The 21,450-nt window shown below is 36.8% G+C and overlaps 2 protein-coding genes across 2 annotated transcripts; both read left to right on the top strand.

Annotated features, from left to right (window-relative positions):
• LOC108319672 (3-phosphoshikimate 1-carboxyvinyltransferase 2) lies at positions 1-12,983 on the top strand. Its single transcript, XM_017550879.2, has 8 exons — positions 1-651; positions 1,373-1,617; positions 1,936-2,089; positions 2,860-3,074; positions 3,154-3,271; positions 10,820-11,030; positions 12,433-12,494; positions 12,570-12,983. The coding sequence occupies exons 1-8, from the start codon at positions 298-300 to the stop codon at positions 12,786-12,788; spliced, it is 1,578 nt and encodes a 525-aa protein (XP_017406368.1). The 5' UTR covers positions 1-297; the 3' UTR covers positions 12,789-12,983.
• Positions 12,984-16,378: 3,395 nt separating this feature from the next.
• On the top strand, positions 16,379-18,827 carry LOC108319665 (UDP-glucuronate 4-epimerase 3). Its single transcript, XM_017550872.2, has one exon. It carries the CDS (start codon positions 17,083-17,085, stop codon positions 18,379-18,381), a length of 1,299 nt encoding a protein of 432 aa, XP_017406361.1. The 5' UTR covers positions 16,379-17,082; the 3' UTR covers positions 18,382-18,827.
• Positions 18,828-21,450: the final 2,623 nt, after the last annotated feature.

Here is a 21,450-nt window from a genome sequence, read left to right on the forward strand (position 1 = left end):
GGTAGGTAAAGTTCCCAAACCTTCACCAACTTTTTCACTCAATTATTTGGGTGCAAGCAATTCCTGTATTCTACATGTGTTAGTTGACAACCAAAAACCACTTTATGTGACTCAATCCAACAACCACTTGCATTGTCATTTGCCACCAACCCCCATACCCTCTCCTCACAAAACCCCTCTCATTGCATACATTGACAAAAAACAAAAACAACCTCATTTCAAAGAGACACCCTTCACAGAATAAGATCCAGGAACTGAGTGCAGAGCGCAAGGTGTACGACTTTAAGGAAGATTGAAATGGCCCAGGTGAGCAGAGTGCACAATCTTGCTCAAAGCACTCAAATTTTCGGTCATTCTTCCAATCCCAACAAACCCAAATCAGTGAATTCAGTTTCGTTGAGGCCACGCCTTTGGGGGTCCTCAAAATCTCGGAGTCTCATTCATAAAAATGGAAGCGTTGTGGGAAATTGCAATGTGGGTATGAGAAATTCCGGCGTGTTTAAGGTTTCTGCCTCTGTCGCCGCCACGGAGAAGCCGTCGACGGCGCCGGAGATTGTGTTGGAACCCATTAAGGAAATCTCGGGTGCCATCACATTGCCAGGGTCTAAGTCTCTTTCCAATCGAATTCTGCTTCTGGCTGCTCTATCTGAGGTGAGAGTTTATTCATTTTGTTGTTTATTTTTTGCGGTTATGGAATTAGGAGCTGTAATCCAGATTTTGAATATTTGAATTTTTGTAATCTTGTGAAAATGTAGCGTCCTATCCCATGACAAATATTTACGCCAAACTATGGGGCTTATTATGAAAAACGAGCATAGAAATGTTTGTAGGTGCTTTGACTGGGTAACATATTCAATATCTGGATTGATTTACATGTCTGTACAAAGGAGTATGCAAGTAATGTGCTAATAATGGTATGTCTTGCTAAAGTACTCCTAAAAACAAGTGGGAGTATGCACATGGATATAGGAAATGTATTAGGGGAGGTACTTAGCTTCTCAATTATTAATGTCAAAATCAATGCATGATATTCCAATACATTCATGATTCTGTCTTCTAAGGTGGGTTACTTACTTTGGAGGAGCTGGATCCATTCGGTGAGAGAGTGAGAGGAACTTCTCAAATAAACTATCAAATAGACAGTCAATATTTGATTCAATTTAAGTAAAACAATCCTTGAGTGTTGATTATCCAAGTGTGATGATTGTGTGAGCAATATTAACACTAGAAGAGAAATCCTTTCCCAAAGCGAAAATTAGAATGGTGTTTGAAGTTCTGTGTTACTTTAATTGTATTATTTTTACAACTTTCAATTGCTTAATAGATGTCTTGTTGGACATAACTTATGCGTTATTCTGTTATTTGTATACAGGGAACAACTGTTGTAGACAACTTGTTGTATAGCGAGGATATTCATTACATGCTTGGTGCATTAAGGACCCTCGGACTACGTGTGGAAGATGACAAAACAACCAAGCAAGCAATTGTGGAAGGCTGTGGGGGATTGTTTCCCACTGCTGGAGAATCTAAAGATAAAATCAATTTATTCCTTGGTAATGCTGGTACTGCAATGCGTCCTTTGACAGCAGCTGTTGTTGCAGCTGGTGGAAATGCAAGGTCTGTTTTTTATATTGTTCATTCATCATGATATTTGAATTATTTGTTGTATAACTTGTCAAGCAAAGTTCATGTTCATCCTGCATCCTGCTATAACTCTAAATCTCATCGAGATTAGTCATTCTTTTTTATTTAAAATGGACTTCTAATTAGCTATGTGTTTATTTAACATGTAAATTAGCCTGTCAAACTTGCCTATAGATATTTTGATTATACACTGGGGAACGCACCTGAGGGTCTTCCTCATGATCTACTTCAATCTCACCATCCACTACTTTGAGTATCTAATAGACGATCTTAATGTTCAAAATATTTCAGCTATGTACTTGATGGAGTGCCTAGAATGAGAGAGAGGCCAATTGGTGATTTGGTTGCTGGTCTGAAGCAGCTTGGTGCAGATGTTGATTGCGTCCTTGGCACAAACTGTCCGCCTGTTCATGTGAATGGGAAGGGGGGACTTCCTGGTGGTAAGGTATGGTTGGATTTCTTTTAGAATAATGTGGCCTCAGCTTCCTGAAGCAAAAATCTAATTTAATGAGCCTTCCTGTTTCCGCCTCTTAAGGATAAAACACTATTGCCTGTTTGGTTTAGGAAAGAAAGAGAAAAGAATGAAAAAGGAGTAGAAAATGAGATGATTATTTAGGTTATTTTATAGGAGAGAATGTGAAAGAAAAGAAAGTTATAATTTTTCCTCATCTTATATGGTTGTAAAGAAAGTGATAGGAATAAATTATATAAAATGACATAAATATACTCCATAAAAAAGTATGAAAGTATAATTTGGTCTTTCAAATGCAAAAAACACTTTCTCTCTGCTTTTCTTCTGAAATCTGAGAGGAATTAGAGATAGATTAGAATAACTTTAATATCCTGATCATTTATTTATTTTATAAATATTATATACCTCAATTCAATAATAGAATATTTTTATCTCGTTCCCTTTCCCTTTAAAGCCTGAGTTTCAAGTCAAACATACTGTAATTGAAATATATTTTGGAAGGACCATTGCCTTGTTGGTTTTCGTTTTCGGAGTTTATCCCTCACTTCTATTATATAGCCTTTGGTCTCTTCACGAGTCAATTGTTTATTTCTCTTAGATACATTTTTTCCTCATTCATAAACGTTATATATATATATCATCATATTTCAGAAACACTACGCTTTTTTTAGTTATGCCTTCTCCTTACGTTTGCCAGTTTTTTTTGTTCCATTTTTTATCTTATTATCCCATTACACTTGCAGGTGAAACTGTCTGGATCAGTTAGCAGTCAATACTTGACTGCTTTGCTTATGGCAGCTCCTTTAGCTCTTGGAAACGTGGAAATTGAGATTGTTGATAAACTGATTTCTGTTCCATATGTTGATATGACTCTTAAGTTGATGGAGCGGTTTGGAGTTTATGTCGAACACAGTGGTAATTGGGACAGGTTCTTGGTCCATGGAGGTCAAAAGTACAAGTAGGTTTCTATGCTTTAGTGTTGAGTGGCCTTGTCACATCCAATATACAATGAATTAAAAACTCATGATTCCTATCAGGTCTCCGGGCAATGCTTTTGTTGAAGGTGATGCTTCAAGTGCCAGTTACTTCCTAGCTGGTGCAGCAATCACTGGGGGGACTATGACTGTTGAGGGCTGTGGCACAAGCAGTTTACAGGTATTCATGGTGTTTTCTTATTTTATGGCTTTTATTGTACCATTCCTAATTCAATGCATGTCTTTTATTGTCCTTACTCCCAAAAACTAGATAGTTGTATCCTCAATGGCCCTTGGATATCCTGTTTCATCTCTTGAGCTGATACTGCTTTCATTATCCTTTTCAGCAAACTTTTCCCTGTCTCTGTAGTGTTTATAAATTGATATCATCATGTGAGCTCTCACAATCTTTTCTCCCCCTCATTTTATTTGTTTTTAAAGTACTTTCTGAAAACATTTATTATTCCACATTTGTATAACAGTGATAAAAAATATTGTCAAGTAAAGCAAGTTAGTATATCATATAATGATACCTCGATGATTCAAATGGTAAAAGCCTGGACAATACTGTTTTTGATTTTGTAGAGGATTATATTGATTCTGTTTTCTCAAGTACGTGTGTTGTCTCTTAAACACAGTTTGAACTCAATGTCCCTCTCTTTTCTATAGTTTAACAAATACATTAAAGAGCCCCATTTTAATGGGCCACCAAATGAGTGGGCTGTAAAAATGCCCTAGCCCCCAAAGCTCCAACTACAAGACTTTAGTTAACTCCTAAATATAATACCGTCAACCTGGGTCAAAGGTTGAGCCAAGTTGTCCAGTGTTGAAGGTCAATTAGAGTTGGCCTAAACTGAAGTTTGAGTTGAGTCAATCCAGATCAAAGGTCGAACTGAGCCGGCCCGGCTTGAAGGTTGAGCTCAGTCGTCCTGGCTTGAAGGTCAAGTAGAGTCAGCCTGAACCAAAATTCAAGCTGAGTCAGATAGCTATAATGTCTCATGAAACTTGTTATGATGTATGTCTACATCATCTTTTGCATTGAACCGTGAATTAGAGAGTGAGAATTGTAGGTTCATCTGTCAATTTTATATGGGAGCATTGAGAACAATAACAAGACTTGAGAAGAGAATGAATTTTATTATTATCATTCATGTCTATTACATTCTCCTTACCCCTATTTGTAACAATCTAATATTTCAAAAAAGGGAAATAAGGAAACAATATACTAAAAAATAAACTAGAAGATTCTACAGATATTTTCTCTAACTAGGAAGATTTTCCTCAAATTACAATACTCCTCCTCAAGTTGGCAAATAAATATCAATCATTTCCAACTTGCCTACAAGATCTTGAAATCTACCTAAAGGGAGCCCTTTTGTAAAAATATATGCTATCTGAAGTTCTATAGCAACATGAGTTGTAATCACAAAGCCTCTGTCTAGATTCTCTTTGATGAAATGTCTGTCAATCTCAATGTGTTTGGTCTTGTCATGTTATACTGGATTATGAACAATGCTTATGGTAGACTTATTGTCACATTATAGTTGCATAGGGTTGTCCACCTTGACTTTAAGGTCATCCAAAATGATTTTCTGTTAGGACCTGGAGGGTTTATGAAAGGAGAAAGATAGTAGAGAAATAAAGATGAGTACTTAACTGTTGAGCAGTTAAGGGGGCGGGAAAAGGTCTATAAAAAGGACCTCTTTTGTAGTTACAAGGAGACAGTTTTTACCTTTGAGTTTGTAGACCGGTTCAAACCTGGTGAAGGAGGTTAACCTCCTAGATTTTCGTAGTTGTATTCTTGATTTTTTGATATGAATACAGTTCAATTCATTACCATTTCTTGTTGTGAATTTTACTGAGGTGTGCGAGTGAATTAGAAAGTTAGGATTCTTACCTAGATTCCTAACATTTTCATCTAGAGTCCTCCACACATTCCTTGAGCAAGAGCTCAAAATTCAACTTCTGCACTAGAACGAGATACTCTATCTTGCTTTTTGCTTATCCATGTTACCAGACTATCTCCAAGAAACATACATTACCCAGAAGTAGATTTTCTGTTAGTAATAGAACCTACATAGTCAACATTAATATATATTTTCATTGTTAATGTGTCTTTCCTTTTGAATAATAGCCCCTTGCCTGGACTTGACTTCAAGTACTAGAGAATTTTGTCAACTGCTTGCATGTGTCTCTCGGATCATGCATAAATTGGCTCACTACACTACCTGCATAAGCAATGTCTGGTCTTGTGTGTGATAAATAAATCAATTTTCCTATCAATATCTGATATTGGGCCTTCTCTAAAGGAGCACTTTCTTCACTTCCAATTTTGTGATTCTGTTCTATAGGAACTATTGAGGTTCTACATCCCAATTTTATTGTTTCTTTGAGGAGATCAAGTACATATTTCCTTTGGGAGATGAAAATTCCGTTCTTGGAGTAAGAAACTCTATTCCAAGAAAATATTTGAGTTTTCCAGGTCTTTCATTTCAAATTGGGCTGCCAATTTTTCTGTTTCATCATCTCCTGCAATAATCATATCATCCACATAAACAAGCAAAAGTGAGTTTACCTATAGAAGAGTGCTTTATGAATATAGTATGATCTCCTTGGCTTTGTCTGTATCCCAAGGAAACCATTGCTTTTGTAAATCTTCCAAACCATGCTCTAGGGAATTGCTTAAGACCATACAATGCTTTCTTTAGGAGGCATACCTTTTTTCTTTCATTTTTCACTTCAAAACCTGGGGGAATCTCTATGTACACTTCCTCTTCTAGATTTCCATGTAGAAAGGCATTCTTCACATCCAACTGGTGTAAGTCGCAACCAAAATGTGTAGCTGATAGGATATAAGATAGGGGTGAAAGAACTGAACGGGGGAATAGTGGAGAAGGCGGGCAAAGGGCCTATAAATGTAAACCTTTGGTAAGGCTGTGGGGTAGCTAGTCATATTCTTTTGTTTAGATAGGTCTTGGACCTTGTGAGGGGGGTTAGGCTCCCGTTAGATGGAGGGAGGTTATGCTCCCAGATACTGATTGTACGCTACTTTTGTTGATGAGAATACAAATAATTCATTCTTTTCCAATTGTTTTTCTTGCTGTGATTGTGTGAGTGAGTTCCCATCGTTAGGTTTTGGACACAAGAACTTAACAAATTGGTCCGACCTGCCGGATCTGTTTCGGAGGGAAGAAGAGCTAGCAAGGAGAAACGGGAACGACGACTGCCGGATCCGCTTGGGAGGGGACTGTCGGATCAAGACGCCGCTGGAATCGTGTGAGGGTGAAGGAAATTGCGGTTGATAGAATGAAGGCACAAACAGGGGTGGTCGAGGCCACAACCAGGACGGCCAACATTGGGACCGGCGAGAGGAAGAGGAAGGGGAGAGAGGGGATGAACGCCATGAAGTGCAACCCAGCGGGAAAAAAAGGGTAGAACTGCCCACTTTCGAAGGGTTTGATCCGTTAGGGTGGGTCTCTGAGTTAGAGCAGTTCTTCGAGTTGCAAGGTGTGGCAGAGGAGGAAAGGGTGCGCCTAGCTGATATCAGTATGGAGGGGAGCGCTGGCTACTGGTTCAGAGCCTAGAAGGAGAAAGCCAAGAATCGTTCTTGGGAAGGCCTGAAGGGGGCAGTGGTGGTGCGATTTGGAGAACATAACGTGGGCACCATCTTTGAAAGGGTGGCGGCCAATAAGTAGTCGGGAACCGCGGAAGAATACGTCCCACATCGAATGTGGGAGAAATGCCAGAACTGAGCGGGAGAGGACTTCAGGCTGGGAACCTGAGAGGATTTCAGGAACCCAACGGGAGAGGACTGCACGAACAGAACATGACAGGACGGCCGGAACCGAACGGGCCAGGACTACAGGCTGGGAACCCGAGAGGACTTCAGGAACCGAACGGTTGAGTACTGCCAAAACCGAACGGGAGAGGACTACACGAACCGAACATGACAGGACGGCCGGAACTGCACGGGAGAGGACTGGCGGACCCGAACGGAAGAGTACGGAAGGAACCGAACGGTCTAGGAGGGATGGATCAGTGGGAGAGAAGCATGATGAAAGAAGGAATGAAGGCCTCGGAGGGAAGAATGGATGGAAGAATCAATGCCCGAGCGGTAGAGAATGGGGGTGGGGTAGAAGACAAGTCATTTGGGGGACGAACACGTGGTACGGTTGCCAAGCAGTTCGAGACAGAATTACACCGGAAGCAGACAGAGTTGTCCACTCTCTCGGCTGGAGGCCTTATTCAGCCAAAAGCAATGAAGCTGCATGGGTCGACAGGGGACCGGACGATTTTGACCAGTATAGGACGAAACCGATCGGTATTCACCAATATAGGACGAAACCGAACGGTATTGACTAGTATAGGTCAAACTTGAACGATATTGAGGGTGATAGGAAGAAAAGAGGAAGAATGGAAGATAGTGGGGGAGGAGTTGCCACCACCTAAGCCTCCAGACCTGAAGTTGCAAGTAGTAGTCAGTGGGTTCTCTTTCTATGATAAGACCACATCACAATGCAATGGGCTCAAGTTTCATTGTTCCAACCTTGAGGACAAGGTTGTTTTGCAGCGGTGTGTAATGATAGGATATAAGATAGGGGTGAAAGAACTGAACGGGGGAATAGTGGAGAAGGCGGGCAAGGGGCCTATAAATGTAAACCTTTGGTAAGTCCGTGGGGTAGCTAGTCATATTCTTTTGTTTAGACATGTCTTGGACCTTGTGAGGGGGGTTAGGCTCCCGTTAGATGGAGGGAGGTTATGCTCCCAGATACTGATTGTACGCTACTTTCGTTGATGAGAATACAGATAATTCATTCTTTTCCAATTGTTTTTCTTGCTGTGATTGTGTGAGTGAGTTCCCATCGTTAGGTTTCGGACACAGGAACCTAACAGTAGCCAAAGTGAGACAACTCGAATTGTATTCATTTTTGTCACCGGGGAAAACGTCTCCTCATAGTCAATCCCATAACTTTGAGTATAGCCTTTTTTGCTACCGATCTAGCTTTATGTCTTTCTATGGTCCCATCTACACCCTACTGCCTTCTTGTCTCTTGGCTTATCAACAATCTCCCAAGTTGAATTTTTGTGCTTTTCAGCGAGATTGTTAGTGCAAACATACCGAGAAATAGGATATTTAGCACATGATCTTCTTTCCTTTCTCAATGCAATGGATAAATCCTTAGTAAGACTTACCTTCTCAATATTATCTTCAAGGATCCTCACCTCCGATTAGACAATTTTTCTGGCATGAGAGTCGAAGTGAGTTGTTTTCTTCTTTCATGTTTTTCCAAAAAAAATGTCTTCTTCCTCTTCTTTCTCATTGTGGACTATGGTAGTTTCATTGCTCAGATCTTGGGTATGTTGCAAAGACAAATATGGTAATGACAAGAAGGAGAGCTCATCCACTTCAAGTGTTTTCTTCCTCAGAAGTGGTGGACTGGCATAAAAGGATTGTGTTTTATAAAGACGCGACGACTCTGAGCGTGATAACATTTGTACCCTTTTTTATTAGAAGGATACCCAATAAAGACACATTTAAGAGCTTTTGGATCTAATTTATTATGATTAGGATGATGAGAGTGAACAAAAGCAATACATCCAAAGACTCGACTAGGTAGACTCGATATTAGGGGAGAAGAAGGAACAAAAGACAATAGAGACTGTATAGGACTAATGTCATTTTAGATATAGGTGGGTAACCTGTTGATGAGACATGTGACAGTTAACACCGCTTCTCCCAAGTAATTTTTTGGATTAGACATTTGAAAAAGAAGAGATCTAGTTACCTAAAGAAGATGATGATTCTTTCTTTCTGCAACCCTGTTTTGTTGAGAGGTGTTTACACATGTTAGTTCATGAACAATACCATTATGAGAAAAAAAAAATTGAGAAATGCATGATTCACATATTCAGTACCATTATTAGACCGGATTCTTTTGATATTTTTTCCAAATTGATTTTGGACAAGACAGAAAAAATTAACAAAGATTTGGAAAACTTTTGATTTATTTTTCACAAGGTATGTCCACGTGACACGGGTACAATCATCAGTAAAGGTAACAAACCATTTGGCTTCGGAAATAGATTCTACGTCAGGTCCCCAAACTTCAGAGTGAATTAAATCAAATGGAGAATCACTCCTTTTATGACTAATAGGATAAGATGTACGTTGTTGTTTTGACAACCGAAAAATATCACAATTAAAAGACTCAACGGACTCCTTGGTAAACAAATGGGGAAATAAGGACTTGATAAGGTTGAATGAAGGATGCCCAAGCCTTTTATGATGTAGCCATATTTGTTGACTCATATGATCAGTTGCTCCTCAAGAATCCAAATACCTTGAGACACAAGACCAATAATATTGAGACAAATCTTACCTTTCATGGACATAGTACATGATCTAGAGGGCTTATTTATTGATTCAACCATTGCTTTTAAGCGCTCGAGTTCCTCCTTATAAAATTTCATATCAAGATCAAAGGAATAATTTTTTACCTTAGACATCCCTTGGAACACAATTAGGTGTTTCCGGTGACTATCCGACACAACCATGATGTGTGGGCTACACCAGGAAAAAGGAGCAGAACTCAAAACTTAGATCTACTCAAATCTGGGCCAAATGGGATGTCACCAACCTGTGGAACGCACTTAGGAGGCTCCGACGAACCTTTCTTTGATGGCGGCAGCGAGTGGGTCTCGCTGAAACTAGACACGTGGGCTACACGTGCCGGTGCGTGGTGACGTGTTTCCCGGAACAATTTCCTGCATTGTGTTTGCCGGAGTTGGGCGTACCTTTCTACCCTATCAACGATCCCAACGACTACGGCGGTAGCCACAATGGCCAAATAGTGGCTATTGTTGCAATGGAAACATAACTCCGAAGATCGGGAGCTCAGATACCAACTTGAGAAGAGAATAAATTTTATTATTATCATTCATGTCTATTACATTCTCCTTACCCCTATTTGTAACAATCTAATCTTCCAAAAAAGAGAAATAAGGAAGGAAATAAGGAAACAAAATACTGAAAAATAAACTAGAAGATTCTATAGATATTTTCTCTAATTAAGAAGATTTTCTTCTAATTACAACAAGTTACAAGGCTTGCATAACTATTTTTGATGGTTTAGTCATAGACAATGTTGAACTTGGGAATCGTTTTAGGGGGCCAAAGATTGTATCTTGTGGATCGTTAAAAGTTTGACTTTAGTGGTAAAATTCATCCTATAAAGAAAAAGTACACTATTAGCATCCATATTCTTAAAAAATATATGGCATATATGAGAAAAATGGCTTATAACTCAGAATAAGCCATAAATATCTAAGAAAAGAAAGAATAGGCCCACTACATAAAGCAACACTCAAGAGGCCCAAACACTCTAAAAACAGGATAATATGCCCACACATAAGACCCATTCGCCTGTTGATCCACAGGCCCAAGCCACACCTGCCCTGTCATTTTGTCTTGCAGAAAAATGATGCAGAAGCTAAACAATTATATCTTATCGTGAAGAGAATTCTTAATTGGTTAATTATCAATTTTTATCTTTTGGGAATACAAAATTAGAACTGGTTTGATTCGTAATATAAATAGGGTCGATGGTGTGATTAATTACTCATCATATGTAAAGACTATGACAGCCCCCATGCAGTCATTTTAAATTCCTCCTTTTTTTTTTAATTTGTGCTTATGTATAAATTTTTTCCTGTCCCTATTTTTGTAAAGGGAGATGTAAAATTTGCTGAAGTTCTTGAAAAGATGGGAGCTCAAGTTACATGGACAGAGAACAGTGTCACTGTTACTGGACCACCACGAGATTCTTCTGGTCGAAAAGTCTTGCAAGGCATTGATGTCAATATGAACAAGATGCCAGATGTTGCCATGACACTTGCTGTTGTTGCACTATTTGCTAATGGTCCCACCACTATAAGAGATGGTATGGTTTAGCTGTTTGTTTGTGCTCAAGAGCTTGTTGTCACATTTTTTTTTGTTGTTGATAATGAAATTATTATAATTACTCTAATATTGAAATTGGATCACTGACCATGTGAAATGTTTGAATTTTTAACTTGAAAAGCTTCCTCTATAGATGGTTTTTCTTATATCTATGGGAGTGGGGGGGAATCTATGTTGTTCCTTCAAAATTTGTTTTTATAGTTGTACAACCTGGGGCACCTGCTCCTTGGGTTGGTCCAGTTCTTACTCATGACAGTCTTTTGCATCTAACTGGTGAAGACCTGTTGACCCACTGAGATTGGTCTGAACCCCCCACCCTCTCCTTTTTAAATAAAACTCCAAAAGGTTAGTTGAAAGATTTGAACACGATGGTCCTTACTTTAAAGTGTATTATGGCGTCGGACCACTTGACTCTGTTAATTATGTTCTCCTCTTTTAATTTATATTGTTATCATCAAACGATCCAATCTCCAAATGTGATGCTGGATAATTGTTGAATCTAGTTAACATTGTATAATCCTTTGCTTTTTCATTTATTATTTTTCCCCTTGATATATTTATATTTATTTTTTCATAGTATGTTATTCTGAAAAAAAATTCTTTTTCAGTTTTTTAGTTTGAGAATGCTATTTCAATGAATTTGCCTTATTATTTTCTGGTTTGGGGTTATATAACTGTGCTTTTCTTTACTTCAATGCTTCAATCGTATTTTTCTTAATGATTGAAGTCAGTAGAGTGCAGACTGCTCAAGGTTCTTTTATGGCATCTTGAATATGTTAGAACATGGAATTATGGTATAAAATCAACTTTACCTTCATCTAATAGCTTAAGCTTTTGGAAAGTTGGTTAGCAAGATGGTATTATTAGTCTCTATATTAGGTGGTCTTTGAGTTCAATCCTTGTCTCTCCCAGTTCTTCTAGTAAATTTCATTTTAGTCCACTTCAAATAAAAAGTTGAATTTAAGTATAAGGCATGTGGGTCCTGTGTATTATTCATGCTTTGGGATGAAAAGGTTTTTTTATCTGGTGGCATGTTTGGATTATAGTATAGAATCATTCATGTGTATCAACTCAAGTTTTTGTGATAGTTGTATAGTATAATTAGTGTCTGAACTAGATATGATCTTTTTTTAAATTTGACATAAAGAACTACGATGCTTCTTGTTCTGAGTTTTTCTTTTAAATCTTTTTAATAATTGAAAAGTTTTAGTTGTATCCGAAAAGAGAGCAGAAATAGGCAGCCAGCTATTCTCTTGTAAGCCAGAATTAGGTTCATTTTATGTCATTCCCTATGTTATGCATTTGAACTATCTACTTTATCATTTAGCATAGTAGTTTGCTTCTAACACACCCATTTATTCATTATTTCCTCTATTTTTCAGTGGCGAGTTGGCGAGTTAAAGAGACAGAGAGAATGATAGCAATATGCACTGAACTCAGAAAGGTATTGCTACTTCCTTTGTGGTTTCTATCCTATAGACTTTTAGCATCTCACTGACCTACTGTCTTGGCATTTCAGCTAGGAGCAACGGTTGAAGAAGGTCCTGATTACTGTGTGATTACTCCTCCCGAGAAATTGAATGTAACATCTATAGACACATATGATGATCATAGAATGGCAATGGCATTCTCTCTTGCTGCTTGTGGAGACGTTCCAGTAACCATCAAGGATCCTGGTTGCACCAGGAAGACATTTCCTGACTACTTTGAAGTCCTTGAGAGGTTCACCAAGCACTAGACATTCTTGTACATTGAGTAGGGAAGAAAAAGAGAGAGAGATAAAATACTCACAAAACAGTGAGTATGTGGCTTGCTTTTGTTTCTAAAAATTACCCTGTAAGGACGTGAGATAATTTGTATTGTTGAAAGAGCTATTTGTTCTGTTGTATCAAAGTAAATTAATTTTCAAGTGACATCGCTCTTTTCCTCTAAACGTGGTAGTGCACATCTTTGCATTTGATTCCTTATCGGTTGAGATGGGACCTTACCTTTCATTGTGTATCATTTTAGTCAAACACACCAGATAATATGTGGTCAATAAAGAGTCTAGCTAGCAAATGTGTCTGTGATTGCATGCTTGAGTTCAAGACATTTATAAATGATTGACAGAATGTTAAAGGCTAATCAATTAAAGTTTGACTCATTTGGTCGAGTCTTTTATTCATACTACTTGATTATCAAATTTTCTTGTTGGTATAAGTAAATTTCTGCTCACTAAGTAGTATTTAACGTATGTTATTACACTAACAGACTTTAAATGTTATTCCAATCTTGTTTAAAAATGACGTCAATTTCATGAAGTTAGCGTGTTGTATGATATCTGACGTTAAATTCATGTCGGTGTGGGATAAAACCATCGTTATTTCACGTCAGTTTATACTTTTTAATGTCAATTTATGTCACTCACAATAATGTCTGACGTAGAAAATCGAAAATATCAGATATTAAAAGTTTTGTATGAGTTAGTGTGCTTTGCAAGAAGGCATAAATTTCTGTAATCTAGACCTTTACATGGTGTAAAAAAATAGACATGTTAAGCTAGAGTGGCCTGCAACAAGTAGAGTGCAAGCATGACCTTGGGGACCAAATGGCCATGTACAACTTCCCCACCAACTTCAAAGCCCTGGTCCTAGAGGATGTACTTTTGTTTTTCATTTTATTGAAAGTTCATATTCATTGCAATTGCAGAGAAAAATAATCTATGAAAGTCACATGAAATTCACCACATGCTTCCTTGTTCATCAGTTCATTTTCTTTAGTCACAGGCATGGCCTATGCAACAATTTGACCACTCTCATTATAAATGCTGTTCGGCAGAGACTAAGAAAATATATAAATTATTGCACATCTACAGGTGAGGTTCATTGCTCAGATCCACTTTTCCAAGTACTAAAAACACATAGATTATGGCATATCTCCTGAGATTTTTTTGTAACACCAAAATGCATGTGACAATGTACTAAATGTTTTACTATACAGTCTGTTTTGACAATAAAATATGTACAAAGTACAGCTTATGTTAATTCATGGAAAATGATGATATGTGAATTAGGAGAAAGAAAACCATAATGAAGTGTATTTTTCTTTTCTATCTTTTTAATATTATTTAATAACAGAAGGTTGCACATGGGAGGGGGTACTGGCTCATGTGGGATATTAATTTTTGTCCCTTACCTAAAAAGAGAGAAAGAGAAAATAACTATTTAAAAAGAGTACAGCACTTCTACCACCTCTTGTTCTGTTTTCACTACTCTTTCATGCCTTGTTTGTTGCCTTCTGATAGTGACCAATGTGATATCATCCTCAGAAGAAAAATGCCACATAAATTCCAGAGGTTGAAATTTCAGCTTCAAAATCATATTTATTTTATCACTTTTCAAATTCGGTTGCATGTGAGAGAACATTTGCAGCTCTTCAACAAAGGAACAACACTTCAATCCTTAGTTATTCAAATATTTTCATCAATGAGTCCATTCTAGTACTTTTGTTCCAAGAGATGTCATGTAGTAACAACATAAACCAATTTTATTTCCTTATTTTTATGATTTTTAAAGTAATCATTATAAAAATTAATATTCTACTATGATCTGTGAATGGACCAACTGAAATACTATTTTATAATATGCTTTTTCTCATATACAAATTAGTATATAAAGTAATACATATGCGCTGGTTTATATTATGTGTATTTATTACAAGAAGAGCAATTTTGTTTTCTTAAGTATTACTCTATCCTTGAATATTAGTCTTAAAACCTGAAAGACCTTGTGAACAAAGCAATCTTGTCCTGATCCTGTGGTTGTTCTACACCAGTCCTTACGTGTACCTTTGCACATGATACTTTGCTGCACTAACATAAATTGTTTGATAAGGATTCTTGGGAGATGCTTTTGCCTTCATTTTCAAGTTTGTTTACACTTCAAGTTGTTCTTTCAATGCATTCTCTTTTCTTTTGGGTCCACCTCTCTTTAAGACTCCAGCACACAAAAACAAGTAGACAATAATTAATCACTACTACTTCATACATGGCTTCCACTAACTTATAATTTCATATATTACATGTGTTATGAGTGTCCTTGAACTTGTATTTACACAAACAATTATAGAACATGATAATCTACTACCTTAGAGTTATAAGTAAAATTAGTTACTTTCATATTAATAAGAAATTTTGTTTAATATTCTTGTGGTATACTACAAAGAGATACATTTTCTATTTCCATTGTATTTGTTATGAATAATAATGAGTAGGAGTAAAGAAAAAAATGATATTTTTGAAATAATAACATTAAATAGAGTATAAAAATTGAAAATTGTTTATATTTAAGTCTACCCAATAGAGTATGATTTTAACTTTGATGATTTGATTTTGACTTTATTGTGAAATGTTTATTTTATTAAAATTTGTGTTGGAGTTCATGGTCTTTAGGGGGACTTTACAAAAGAGAAAGGTGATGAGAGCATTACTAATACTAGGGCATCCCACAAATTCAACCTTAGCTAGTTTGCTACGACAAATCAAGTATATGGTAAGAAAAATGGGGTGTGAGAGAAAAGTATGAATGAAAATGTATAACAAATTGTGTTTGGACTTTTCCATGCCTTGAATGGAAATGTTTTAAGATGAGCTTCAACTTCTAAGAAGAGATATGTCAAAATAAATTTAGGGTATTTTTTCCTTATGATGGTAAATTACTCAACCTTTTAAGTGATTCATTGGTATAGTTGAATTTGATGTAAAGGGAAAATCAAGAAGTGTCTTCATGGAAAAGTTATATCAAAGATCATATGCTACACTTAATGACCAATGTTTACTTTGATTGCAAGAAATGGATGTGATTAATGTGCAAATCAATTAATTGAAACTAACTAAGTGGGAATATTTTGCCTCAATAACCGCTCAAGTAAATCTAACTATTGTTAAAATGATTCTATGAATTTAGAGAGTTTTGACTATTAAATTTAGGAGAAGTTTTACTATCTCTTACTCAATTATATTCAAGACAATTTTTAGTAGGATTTTGTGCCCAACTTAGTAAGAAGAAGTTTTGGGTTTTGACTCTCTAACAACTTAAATTGAGATTTTTCTAACTTTAGAAATCATTAATTGTGGTGTTAGCTCTATAATTAAACCTTTAATCCCAATCCTTTTTTTTCTCAAATATTTCATTTAAAACTATTAAAATTCAAATTCACACGAATCTCACACATATTCCCTTTAATAGAAAAAAGGCTCTAAAGATCTCATCCATTGGATTTGCACAATTCAACAAACCACCCATTATTATTATGTCCCCTTGATAAATTTCACACTTGAAAACCCTTCTCCTCCAAAGGAAGTTTCCTCCACACAAAAATATCCTTAAACAAAGAGCCTCTACAAATCTATTTTAAAACCTCCCCAAATTCAAGGATCTCCAGCCAATCAAATTAGCATTTTGCATCTTTTACAACCCACCCACTTGCATTGCATTTCTCCAATGAACACCTTTTGTGCTTTCATAGACAAAGGGAGGAAATACTAACACAAAAATATACACTCAAACACCATCTTCATCTACATTTCCTCAAAATATTTCTACCCATCTGTGTCTTTGATATGCATTTTAACATTCTTCTCTAAATTTTGAAACTTTTTTTTGAGTAAACCTATGAACCCAAAAGAGAGGCAGCACCTTCAACCCATTCCTCCAAGAAACTAGAAGATTCCCATTTCCCACATACAAATATTTCTTTTTCTCTTTTGTTTTTAAAAAGAAAAAAAAAAACAACTCACCAAACCATCCTTTTATTTTGTTCCTGTTTTCTCCATAACTTTCCCATCTCTGAAATAAACACAGCCAAACCAAACCATTTCATCATCACCGTTATAACACTACCAGAAAACCCTAGAAACCCAACAATTTTGGGAGCCTCAAACCCAATCCCAGAAACCAAAATTGACCTCTCAATTCGTCGAACCGGAGGACGAGAAATCGTGGGCACCTTTCAAAATCCTAGATTTCCCCTATCGAAAGTCCCAACTGAAGCAAATGTCGCACATAGACAGTGCCCCTTCGACTCCAGGGAAGTTCAAGATGGAGAAAAGCACGTACTTTAATCGCGTGCGGTGGCACACCTCGCTGGCGAAGCTCGCCATGTGGTCCTTCGTGTTTTTGGGCGCGATCTTGATCTTCTTTTTCCGGTCGCCGGCGTCAACGCCGGTGCCGGCGGACCTCTCACGGAGGTCATTGAGGACCTACAATTGGGGCGGACCCGTCTGGGAGAAACGGGTCCGAGCCTCTGCCCGGGTCCGGTCCCGAAATGGGTTTGCCGTTTTGGTCACTGGAGCCGCCGGCTTTGTCGGCACCCATGTTTCTGCGGCTCTGAAACGCCGCGGTGATGGGGTTCTGGGAATTGACAATTTCAATGACTATTACGACCCTTCACTGAAACGTGCACGCCAGTTGCTTTTGGAGCGCACTGGAGTGTACATAGTTGAGGGTGATATCAATGATGAAGCACTCTTGAGGAAGCTTTTTGAGGTTGTTCCTTTCACTCACGTTATGCACTTGGCTGCTCAGGCTGGTGTGAGGTATGCCATGGAGAATCCTGGCTCTTATGTGCATAGCAACATTGCTGGTTTTGTGAACTTGCTTGAGGTTTGTAAGAGTGTGAATCCGCAACCTGCTATTGTTTGGGCATCTAGTAGCTCAGTTTATGGACTCAACACTAAGGTTCCATTCTCTGAGAGGGATAGGACTGATCAGCCTGCTAGTTTGTATGCTGCCACTAAGAAGGCTGGTGAGGAGATTGCTCACACTTATAACCATATCTATGGTCTTTCATTGACTGGCTTGAGGTTCTTCACTGTTTATGGCCCTTGGGGTAGGCCTGATATGGCTTACTTCTTCTTCACAAGGGATATTCTCAAGGGGAAGGTGATACCTATATTTGAGGCTGCCAATCATGGCACCGTTGCGAGGGATTTTACTTACATTGATGATATTGTGAGGGGTTGTTTAGGGGCTCTAGATACGGCAGAAAAAAGCACAGGGAGTGGGGGGAAGAAGAGGGGGCCTGCACAGTTGAGGGTGTTCAATTTGGGGAATACTTCACCGGTGCCGGTTAGTGATCTTGTGGGCATTTTGGAGAGGCTTCTGAAGGTGAAGGCAAAGAGGAATATAATGAGGTTGCCACGGAATGGTGATGTTCAGTTTACACATGCCAACATTAGCTACGCGCAGAGGGAGCTTGGGTATAAGCCGACCACAGATCTGCATAGTGGTTTGAAGAAATTTGTGCGGTGGTACTTGAATTACTATTCTGATGGCAAGAAAGCTGATGAGTGACTGATTCTTTTAACCATGTGATAATGTCTTTGAATTCTTGTTCGTTATGATTCTTGTGATTGTTCCTTAGCGTTTTTCTTTCGTTGTGCGATCACCGTGTTTCATGAGTCAAGGATGATGCCATATTAGAAGGAAGTAGGAACCTTGTTTCCTGCCTGCATTGAGGAAGTTTTGTTGTTGGTGGAGATTAATGCCAAGAAAACCAGATACATCATATTCTCTTTTATTCTTTTTTTCCTGAATGTAATTGTTGTAGTTTTAGAAATGTAGCATTCATGACTGATAGAGCATATGCTGATTGGTGGCAGTGTATAATAATTGTTAAGAAAATTTAGTAAAATCACACGATAGTTTGAATTCCAGTTTTCTGACTGAATGAGTCAATAAGACATGTATTTTATTTGCTTATGTAATTTTTCAGCTATAAATGGACTCCTGTTTAATAATTCTTGCACAGCTCTACTACTTTGTGTTGCTATTATTGCTTTTTGGCGGTGCTGTGACACCAGGCACCTTTATGTTTATCAGCAGATTATTAGAATGTTCTTGAATGTTAAGTGCACCTACTGGATTTTTTGTCAGATAAATGATTCATAAGTTGTAAGAAGTATTGACAGACTTTCTTTTTATGCTTTCTCATCATTTGAATGGATTTGTTTTTGAAATATTATTTTGGAAATTATGTTGCAATTTCATTGCATTTTGGTCTCTTGTTATCTAAAAATATTGATGCATTTTTCATAAATATCTGTTTTGCTTGTGTCCCTATGTTTTTGTTCACTAAGAACGGTTCTACGTATATGTCTGAAGTCTTTCTGTTAAAGACATTCTTTTAAATGTAAGTTGTCTATCTAATTTTTCTTTCTTTTCATTTCCCCTTTATATCTAATTTCTGTAATGTAATTTTTCATTTGAATATACCTTTTTGGTTTTTTCTCTTCCTTTGTATATATCTAAGTTTGCCCCTTTCTGATAAAAAAGAACTGCAGATTTTAATTTGGGAGTGGTTATCTTGACATGAGTGTTGGTTCCACTCACTGTTTTTGCTGGATTCCTTAGAAATACCTTTAACTTTATTTATGATAAATTTGCCATTTTTAAGTGTAATACACTTTTTGATTAAAGGAATGAGGTTCCTACTTTATACATGTATTAAGCATATAAATTGTCGTCTAATTAGGTTATCAATTTTGAATATTCAATGGTCATCAAGATTTAGTGCAGTTGGAACCTACATGTTAGCGTTCATATTGGTTGGAAGCATTTGTCACTAAGACTTGTCTTCACTATTAGAATGCCCATAATCTTTACAATCTATTGAAAGACAAAGTATAATTGTAATTATGAAGTCTCAAGTTGTTTGAGTACTAAATGAGATAGTTTTTGGTGATTTTTCTATTAGAAATCACTGACAGGTTTAAACTGCCTTGTATGTCCAACCAAAAAGGTAAGATGCATGCCCCTAACCTTTTAATTTTCTCTAGGCTATATTACTCAGTTGGTTCTTATAATTATTTTTTCTTTCATTGTTATACTTAAAAATCCTGTTTTAATCCTGCACTCTTTAGTCCTCATTGTAAGAACTAAAAGAATGATGTGATGAGATTAAAAGGAAATGTTTAAGTATATAAGCTAGAAGGGAAATCATTGTAACTCTAGAGACTAAATGATTAAGTTTATTTTTTTCCAATCGCTTCTTAGGACATGCATGGAGACAGGCTTAGAAAATACAATAGACATAATTGGTAAACCTCTAGGTTTTATTGGTTTTAATACCGATTCTGATGTATAGAAAGCACATGGTAATGGGGTTGTGAACTCAAATGCATACCTGTGGAGAATCATATATGAAACATGGCATAAGACTACACAAAACAAATAGCTAAAATGAAGTGTTATATGAATAGTTTAAATAGAAAAACTATGAAGTGTTTGATTAAGTAAAACAGAAAGCATTTATGACTAAGCTACAAATAATATCTTTATTCTGCAACTATAGCTAGACTTTTCTGAACATAAACAACCTCCTTTAACCAACTTTACTGATATCAGAAAATTGTTACGTAATATTATTTTTCTGAAGATTAGTCCTGTTGAACATTTTTTTGGCGGATACCCTGCTGTTTAACTATTAACATAGTATTAGATTCATGTTCAATTTTGTTTAACTTTCTGGATTGTATTTTTGTTCAACTTTTTTCATCTCTATTTACAATATAATCAATGACTTTGATTTGCAGGCTGTTGAAATTCAAAGCTTCAGTTAAAGATGTTCTAGATACATAATCACTATTGTAACTTAGTTAATGATAAACCATGTATAAAAGCAACACATTCACTACCAGATTTTACAACAATGGTGGATATGTTACAATATGTAGGATTGGCATGGAAGTTATATTGTATTAACAAACTTTCTAAGTGTTGAAGAGTTTTATATCTATGTGCAAGTCATGATTGGTAAAAACTCAACCCTACTTTATTTCTGCTATTTTATTTTTTTCATTTCTAGATTTGGCCACTATTTGAGCTGTGTGCATCGAACATGTAGAAAGATCATGGAATCAGTGATAGGATATAAAGTTTGAAGCAGGGAAAGCATTTACTCAGTAGGATATTGTGTGCATGTAACATGAACAGCATGTTCATTTCTTGAGGTTGCACCAAAAGAGTAGAAGTAATAAGTGGTTTTATGCAGAATATTATAATAAATATTCATCTTTTTTTCTTTTTCTTTTTTTCTGCACAGAAGTGAAAATTTGGTTATTTTTCTTTCTTTAGGTTATGCAAATTATTTTTCCTTCTAAGATTAAAGTTGATGGTCTAGTTTAAAATACAAAAAGAATGACAAAAGTGATGTTCAATGCCATTGATAATTTGGCATTGTACCAAATGTGAAATCCAAATGAAAAATATCCAATATTAAGTGCCTTTACCTTTTTATATGCATTTGTTTATGTCTCCAAGATTGTAGAAGCACTAAACTTGTTACGGTAGAGCTCTCTTTTTATTCAGAACAATATGACTTCCGTAAGATTTTATTGTTGATGCTCAAATGAAAGACAATAT

Source organism: Vigna angularis, chromosome 9, assembly GCF_016808095.1.
Source record: "Vigna angularis cultivar LongXiaoDou No.4 chromosome 9, ASM1680809v1, whole genome shotgun sequence".
In the NCBI taxonomy this organism is placed as follows: domain Eukaryota; kingdom Viridiplantae; phylum Streptophyta; class Magnoliopsida; order Fabales; family Fabaceae; genus Vigna; species Vigna angularis.